Source organism: Solea senegalensis, linkage group LG9 (genome assembly GCF_019176455.1).
Source record: "Solea senegalensis isolate Sse05_10M linkage group LG9, IFAPA_SoseM_1, whole genome shotgun sequence".
Taxonomy (NCBI): Eukaryota; Metazoa; Chordata; class Actinopteri; order Pleuronectiformes; family Soleidae; genus Solea; species Solea senegalensis.
Window position 1 is genome coordinate 7,820,216 of NC_058029.1, and position 8,395 is coordinate 7,828,610.

At 41.5% G+C, this 8,395-nt stretch overlaps 1 protein-coding gene across 1 annotated transcript; it reads right to left on the bottom strand.

The window, feature by feature from the left end:
- Positions 1 to 423: 423 nt before the first annotated feature.
- Positions 424 to 8,235, bottom strand: LOC122774764 (polyadenylate-binding protein 1A). The gene is made up of 15 exons (XM_044034273.1): positions 7,420 to 8,235; positions 5,745 to 5,938; positions 5,472 to 5,587; positions 4,172 to 4,311; positions 3,992 to 4,086; positions 3,737 to 3,874; positions 3,549 to 3,644; positions 3,159 to 3,431; positions 2,969 to 3,059; positions 2,125 to 2,247; positions 1,869 to 2,011; positions 1,471 to 1,555; positions 1,201 to 1,331; positions 888 to 978; positions 424 to 784 (listed from the first exon to the last, which is right to left on the bottom strand). The coding sequence occupies exons 1-14, from the start codon at positions 7,610 to 7,612 to the stop codon at positions 889 to 891; spliced, it is 1,908 nt and encodes a 635-aa protein (XP_043890208.1). The 5' UTR covers positions 7,613 to 8,235; the 3' UTR covers positions 424 to 784; position 888.
- Positions 8,236 to 8,395: the final 160 nt, after the last annotated feature.

Sequence of the window (8,395 nt, forward strand, 5' to 3'; positions counted from 1 at the left end):
ATAAGATGGCGGCAGATGATCCACTGTGGCGACCCCTAAAGGGAGAAGCAAAAGTATAAAATGCCAAAATGTTTTCACTGAACAGTAACCCTTGCAGCAAGGTGCAGTGTGTAAAATATTTGGTGAAGTTTCATGTTGCAGCTAAAATGTCCTCACTTCTCCCCTCCCTTCTAAATGTATTGGAGAACCTGTACAGCCTTTACTTGGCATGAAACCCCAAAATGTTAAACTGTGGGTAATTGTAAAAACATGGTGGTCCAAAAATGTCAGCCTCTGTAGAGCTGACTCAGTTCCTTCTTCATTATAAATAGAAAAGGCACTTAAACATTAAGTGTTATTTCATCTTCATTCTGCCAAATTATTTCATAGAAATTTTACACAAATTATGTCACAGAATTAAGTGTACAATCACACCGAGTCAAATAATTTGAATGAGAATTTATTACAGCCAGTAGTTCACGATACAAATCACCTCTCCAAACGCTCAGCTACCACCTTCTTGATCATGGCTGATATTCTGAGCACAGACACAGTAAAATGACATAAAACAGAGGAATGCATTCAAATTCATTAATTCACTTTTCTCTATTTTGCTTTTTTTTTATACAAATTTTTGTTTATGATCAAGGTCTAGTCAAACCATCCCTAGACCTGGCAGAGTCAATTGTTTTCTTTTTTTAAGAAATAATTTATCATTTTGCGATGTTTTCAGAGTTTTAGGTTTTTCAATGTTTAATTTTTTTTTTCTTTTTCCATCGGTGAAGCAGGTTTCAAAATGCTCGATCTGTAAGAAAGAGAAAAATGTTGATACATGCACAGAAATCCATATATTTCTAAAATCTCAACCATAATATCATGAGAACACAACTCCTTTGATGTACACACACCTTAAACATTAGGAACAACTGCAGGGGTGGTCGACTTCTGAGCAGCCTCCTTGGCCTGGTGGGCCTGAAGCACAGCAACAGCCTCATCAACCTGAAACAAGATGGAATGCATCACTGCTTGTGATTCCTTCTCAGGCTTCATATAATTTTAAATTTAAGCTAAATTGTTCAATTACAGGCACTGCTTTGTGAAGATGCTACAAAGCAACCAGAAACAGATACAGACTTAAAAGACAATGATTTTAAAGATGAGCAAATTCAAAATACATGACGGCTGATCCAAACACAGTTCTTTTAGTATTTAGCTACCAACCTTTGAGCGCAGTGACTCAGGTGACTCAAGCATGTGAAGAAGCTCAGAGTTGTCGATCTCCAGAAGCATTCCAGTAATCTTGCCCGCCAGGCTGGGGTGCATGTTCTGGATAAGGGGGAAGAGACGCTCACCTGAAAAAGAACAATTAAAACAATCATATCATATACAATACCTTTTTAAGTTAAAATGTACAAAACCAGAACAAAGTATGCAAGTTTTCCCAAAACAATAGTGTTGTTTCAGGTCCTTGAATTGAGGTTTAATACTAACCCAGCATCTGCTTCTGTTCCTGAGGAGGGGCAGCAGCCAGCATGGAGGCAGTCAGAGGCTCCTGTCCTTGGACATGGACAGCAGGCTACAGATAGAGAAACAAGGATGAGGAGTTAAGAGATAGTCTAGCCAAGTATGTAGTAAGTAAGATTAACTTTACGTTTTCCTCACATAAAGTGAATATTCAAGTTGACTTGTTTTAAAAAATGAATTGACTAATTACAGCAGGTTCTACATCACAGCCGAGAGTACATAAAGAGTAATGTATTCCTATACTAGCAACTGGTTGTGCCAGTTCCAGCCAACCACACTTAACATAAGATACAGATCATGTTCCATTACTTTGCAGACAGAAACCTAGATATTTTTGGGGAAGATAAATGGGATGGGATTCTTACCTGCTGCATGGGGACTTGTGGTTGCGAGGGCATGTGCTGCTGAGGGTTGCGCACACCGGCAGCATATTTGTACTGGGGCATGGTACGTACTGGGGCAGCAGTGGCTGAAGCACTGGCAGGGCGCTGGCTCATGGCCTGGGTGGCTATGGAGAAGAAAGAGAAAATGGCACTGTTAACCATTTTGTAAAACTATAAAATGGTAAATGGGAAGTCGCAGAGAACAATACAACAGATTCTTGTGTTGTGAAATACTTACGCATTCTCTGGGAAGCCATCATACGTGGCACCTGGGTGTTGGTGGTGGCGGTGGGACGGATGGTGTTGAAAGTCTGGGGCCTGGGAGCTGATGGGCGCACTGCACTGGGCATGTTTTGGAAGTCTGAACAAAGAGATCCACAATGAAAAGTTACATTGACGTTCTTTTGATACAAGTGGGAGACAGCTAAATGGTCAAACTTCAATTTGTTATTATCACACAGAATTTATGTCAGGAGGTTCCAGAATGAGTAATTCCTAGAATTGGTAAAATCCTATTTATACATCAAGTATTTGAAGTCATGGGAAGTGTTATGTACATGAATGTATAAAATGCAACTCTGGAAAACAAGCTGTGAAAATAAACACTTTGTGTTGACTTTGAATAATCTTTAAGCCAGCAAACACTAACTCTTATGTCCGACTTTGGGTTCATGACCAAATCAAATGTGCCTGAAACCGACTAAGACTACTCTGACACATTCTTTGATGTGCAGACTGCAATTTGGTGTATACCTGAAGTGACGCAAACATCAAGTTCAATGCAGATAAAGATTAAGTGTGTGGAGAAAATTATTTTACACCATGCCAATAGAGCGTTGTATGTGTGCTATACAAGGAAAGTACTGGTTTTAACACGACAAAGAAGTGAACCAATAGGACAGTAGAGGCAAGACCTAGCTGGCATTTCCATTATTCTCAGATATTTCATGCTGAAAGTTTAGATTGGGACTTTTCACTGTCAGTGAGCTCTGCTACACAGTCAAGCCAGGCAAGACACAGGCAGCTTAGGACTTTACCATTTCTCAAATCTACAACATCCATACAAAAATGTGATCACTTACGTTGAGGACGCACTCCTTGAGTAGCCCAGCGTGGGCTTGGGCGGAGCTGTGCCAGCTGGTTTGCAGAGTAGTAAGCGGCACGGTTCTGAGCCTGACAAGGAGAGAAGCGAAACGTGTATCACTGTATGGTGAGACTCATTTTAGCCTTTTCTATATCATCCAGGAATTTATGTATACAAAGATGACTCACCTGAGGTATAGCTGCCATGAAATAGCCTGAGGGTGGGGCAGGCTGGTATGGGTTGATGACAGGATTGGGTACAGCGCGGACAGTGGCCATCCTCTGCATGTACTGGTTTGTGAGATGGGCTTGACGCTCCTCCTTGCGCTGGGCCAGGGCCACATACAGTGGCTTTGTAGCAACAATACGCCCATTCATCTCTGTTACAGCTTTAGTGGCCTCTTCTGGGGAAGAGAAGCACACAAAGCCAAAGCCTTTGCTGCGGCCACCCTCCATCATCACCTATCAAGAGGAAAGCATTTTCAATATTTGAATTTTTAACAGCCATAAATGTATGTCAAATCAAAGAAATTTGATGCGAGTGCATTCAACATCAAAAATTGATCTTGAAATTTTTACCTTTGCACTTGTTATGGTTCCAAATGGAGAGAATTCTTTTCGCAGGCGCTCGTCATCCAGCCCATCATCCAGGTTTTTTACATATAGATTGACTCCCTGGTGTTACAAAAGTGACAATGAGACTTGGGCTGCTAAAAATGAGCCCTGTAACATCTTCTGCAGAATAGAAGTGATGAAGGCCAACAAACCTGGTATCTGGTCATGCGATCTTGTTTCATCTGCTCGAATTTGCGCTTGAGCTCATTCTGGCGCTCCCCTTTCTTTTGTGCTCGACCCACATACACCTGTCTGCCATTCATTTCTTTACCGTTCATGTCATCTACGGCCTACAATGAAATTAGCAATGTTAGCAGAGATCCAATGAACGAAGCTAAAGCAAGAGCAATGTTTCTATTGAACCAAAAACATCAAGGTACAGAAACACCCCAGGATGTGTTTGATACCTTCTGTGCATCTTCGTGTCTCTCAAAGCTCACAAAGCCAAATCCCTTGGATTTGCCACTCTCGTCAGTCATTACCCGGATGCTGAGTGCAGGCCCTACAACATGTAACAGCTTAGTTAACTTTTTTATTAGGCCAAAGTAAGATGGAAACATACATGTTATATGGTCCCATCAGCTTACCATATTTGTTAAACAACTCTCTCAGTTTCTCGTCATCCATGTCCTCCCCGAAGTTCTTGATGTAAACATTGGTAAACTCTTTGGCACGTGCTCCAAGCTCAGCTTCCCTCTCTTTGCGCGATTTAAATCGTCCAACAAATCTGTTGGTCAAGTTATGAGAATTTTAGCACAAGTCACAGATGGTGTGACAAAAGTTTTGAATCTGCTAATTACTACCAAATCAATACACACTAGCTGAATTATCCACTGTCAACTCTAAGGTGCTGATCATGTGTGAAAGGATAACAACATCAAACTGTATCAGAATGAAGTTATGATTCACAATTGTGTAGTGGGACAGTTTTTAAAGCGTCTTAAAAATTGCAGAGACATCAGATTTAGAAATGGTCAAAAAAATAAACTTTAAATCACATCCTGATACAAACAGAAACTATTTTCAGAGGCAGCAATAATCATAGGTTTTCCACTTGCAGTGACTTTGGTGTCATTGCGAAGTTAATCAGCTCATCCAGCAGGTTAAGAAGGTACGTGGAAAGAAGGGACATTAAATAACCTTTATCTTGACATCTAGAAATCTTCTGACCTTGAACATCTGCTAAAAGCAGTCACTGAATTGTGACTTGTCCTTCAGTATATTTCTGCTACCAAACATGACCTTGATCTTTGGGACGTTGATCAATCAATCAATCTTAATTGGCAGGGCTACAGACTTTTTAGGTGAACCCACATTTTTCAACAAGTCTTCGGCCTTTTTGTCATTCCCCATATATATTAAAATGTGTGTTTGTTTTTTGGCGTAGTTAAATGAGTGGCTTCATCTGAAGCACAGATACAGTGTTGTGTGGTCTAGTGTAGCAAATATAGTCTCCGCCCTGCTGTCGCAAAAAAAAGATAGTGGCATGGAATTTCAGACAATCAGAAACAAATAACTCAAGTGCAAGTCCTGTCAAAAAACAAAAAAACAACAACAGTGACACCTTCGCCGTCTTAGACTGGTTTTGACCGTGATGCCATCCTTCCGTGAGTGCAAGACCGGCTAAAATCAAAGGTGTAGCTATACCAAATGTTAGGTGCACCAGTGCTCACTCATAACATTTATGGTGACATTTGGAAACCAAATGTCACACTTTAGAGTCCTGACAGGATTTAATATAAAATCTCAAGTGACTTTGGAAAGGGTGGAAGGCGAGTTTGTGGTCAAGATGCAGTTAAACACAAGACACAAATTTTGATTAGATGTAAAATTCATGTTAAACACTCCTTAAAATTAAACAATGAGGATAAATGTATTCCCACTTACACTTTTCTGTCATTGAGCAACATGCCATTCATTTTCTCAATGGCTCGTTCAGCAGCTTCGTGGGTCTCAAAGTGCACAAAGCCGTAACCCTTTGAGCCATTTTCATCACAAACCACCTTGGAAAAGGAAGATTTGATCATGTCAACAACAACCCTGGACATCATGCAATGCAGAAAAAGTCAGCTTCAAATCACCTCAATCTTTAGACATGCAAAGTAGTGGCCTACAGCACTCACAAACATATGCAGAGAAAATGAATGCTGCCTTGCCTACCTTGCAAGAAAGGATGTTTCCAAAGGCAGAGAAGGTGTCATATAGAGCCTTGTTATCAATAGACTTGTCCAGGTTCTTGATGAAGATGTTGCCCACTCCACTCTTCCTCAGTGAGGGGTCACGCTGAGACCACATGATGCGGAGGGGCCTGCCTTTGATCACATCGAAATTCATAGTGTCCAGGGCTCGCTCAGCTGAAAAAAAAGAAGAGATAAACATCTGACACTTGTTCTCTTCTGGAACATTCAATAATTCTATCAGACATGACACCATACGATAGACAATTTGTTGATGTCAATGTCAGAAATAGTTAGATTGATTTTAGCTTCAGAGTAAGGTTTTAGGGCATATTCACACCAGCCTGTTAAGCGCAGTTAAACCAAACCCTGCCTCAGTACTGTTTGTTTGGGTCAGTGTGAGTGTAGTCAGAGACCTCTGAACTGGATCTAGCAACCAATCTCTGGTCAGCTGGAGAGGTGGTCTCCGACCACTTGCAAGTGAACTCTGGAGCTGTTCCCTGATGTGAACTCTATCCACACCTTTCACACGAAGCCTAGTATTTACAGCTACTGCCTCAGTGTTCTCATCAACAGCTGGAAGGGAGAACCGGGAAGAGAACATGAGAACATTGCTTCCATCCATGTCTGGAAGGTCCCATCTCTTCCTCCACCTCAGGACCCTTCTGCCCACAGATTAGATTAGAAACTGTGGTTTTGCAGAACTCCAGACCGACAGTGGTAACTCAGCATTGTCCAGATGAAACTTCTTACGTGTTACACACAATTGTAAGTTGATGCAGTGACACACTGTGGTAACTGACAGTGATTTACCACATTTCCACCCTGGGCCTTTAATGTACCAAGTAGAACAATTATCTTTCGAAGTGTGGTACAAAGTGGTGAGCCAAAACACTATCCTTCTATACCCACTTTACATAACCTCTCCTATTGCCGGTTGAGTTGCCAATCGTCTGACGTCTGGGAGTGCAATAATGAGTGACAACTAATGGTGAGAGTGAAGATTGTAACATACACTAGACTGCTCTGCTCTCCCCTCCATTTACCACAGAGGGCCTATGGAAGCCTTTGCAGCTCAATGGCAGCCTACATAAAACCCCTCATGTGGCTTTGAAAACCAGGCTATTGACAATGTAAAGTAATAATACACATAACATTCTTAAATTTCTAAAAATTCAATTATTGCAGATGACACCTTTAACACTTTTTTTTGGAAGGAAAACTACTAACATTTAAAAGACTGAGAAACATTTTACACATTCATAGTGTGTGCTTTCAGTTTGTTTGCAAATTACTTATATATATGTATATATTGAAGTATGCATTTTTATTTCTATATAGATGCTGCAATAATTGTTCCAACTCCAGTCTGCCATTTCACATTTCAGAAGCGATTAGCCGTTCTATTTTATAAAATACGTTTTCTCGACGGTCACGTTATCCTGGTGCAAGTTCTGAAGATCTTTACATATTGTTTCATGGAAAATATCATGAAATATGTACGACATAGTCTAGATGGCATACATACAGACTAAACGTCATCAGTGTCACACTGAACAGATGTTAGAGCATGTCATGTATGATGAGTGATATGGAAGTGAGAGTGAGATGGTGCCACGTGCAGCCCGTCTCTCGTTTAATATCTGCAATATACCTACCGTCTGCAGGCTGCTGAAAGTTGACGTAGGCATAGCCCAGGGATCGGCGGGTGATCATATCTCTGCACACTCTGATGGAAAGAATGGGTCCCGCCGGGCTGAATTTCTCGTAGAGCATGGCCTCGGTGACGTCCGGGTGCAGGTCTCCCACATAGAGGGAGGCCATGGGGTAGCTAGGCGCGCTGGGATTCATGGTGAACGACGCTTGATCTCGGGTAATACAGTTGTAACTCTACTACAGATCGGTGTGTCTTGTTTAAAAGCTTAGCCAATATACGTCTTGTGTATTGTGGCTTTTTTCGCGCTCACTTGTGAAAAACCAAGCACAGAACCCAATGCTAATAGTTAGCAACGTGGGCTAGTTAGCTTGATAGGCAAGATGTCGGAACGTGGCCTAATCGATGTAGCTCACACGCTTCAGTTTTAATGTTTACTCTTTCGTGGCGTGTAAGCTGAATCGCCGACAGTAAACGAAGCAAATACCCTCGTCAATAACGATAACTAGAATGGCAAAGCCCTAAAAGGGAAAAATAAATTCTGACCATAGAAGTGGCTGGCGCTAACACACACGCTTTCGACAATGACGCTAACTAACGTGCTACCGTTCCTCTGGTCCCGTCTTTCGTTTTATCTTCGTCGCGTTGCTAGGTTTGGCAAATTTAAATCCTGCTTCACCGATTTTTTTTTTTCTTATAAAAATATGTCTGCGTGTGCGCTCTAGCTTTTGGTTTGTTTCATAATAATAAAATGTGTGCCGAGACTAGCTCCGGAGCACACCCTACGCAGACGGATTACGGGAATGAAAGGAAGGTCGGTAGAGGTTGTTCCCGATTGCAGTCGAAAACTGTTGCGCGTTTGCCACGAAGGTTGACGTCATACATCTCGCGATATTATATATTAGCGGAAACAGCTGAGAAAAGCATCACACAACTGGTGTTACACATCTCGGCGTACAGCCGGTGTAAAATATAAGTAT

Excerpts from the sequence above, each read along its gene's own strand:
- LOC122774764 (XM_044034273.1), bottom strand. The coding sequence starts at position 7,612 with ATGAATCCCAGCGCGCCTAGCTACCCCATGGCCTCCCTCTATGTGGGA. Across the intron at positions 5,588-5,744 it reads GAAACATCCTTTCTTGCAAG|GTGGTTTGTGATGAAAATGG; the intron begins GTAGGCAAGGCA and ends TCCTTTTCCAAG. Across the intron at positions 2,012-2,124 it reads GATGGCTTCCCAGAGAATGC|CCACCCAGGCCATGAGCCAG; the intron begins GTAAGTATTTCA and ends TCTTCTCCATAG.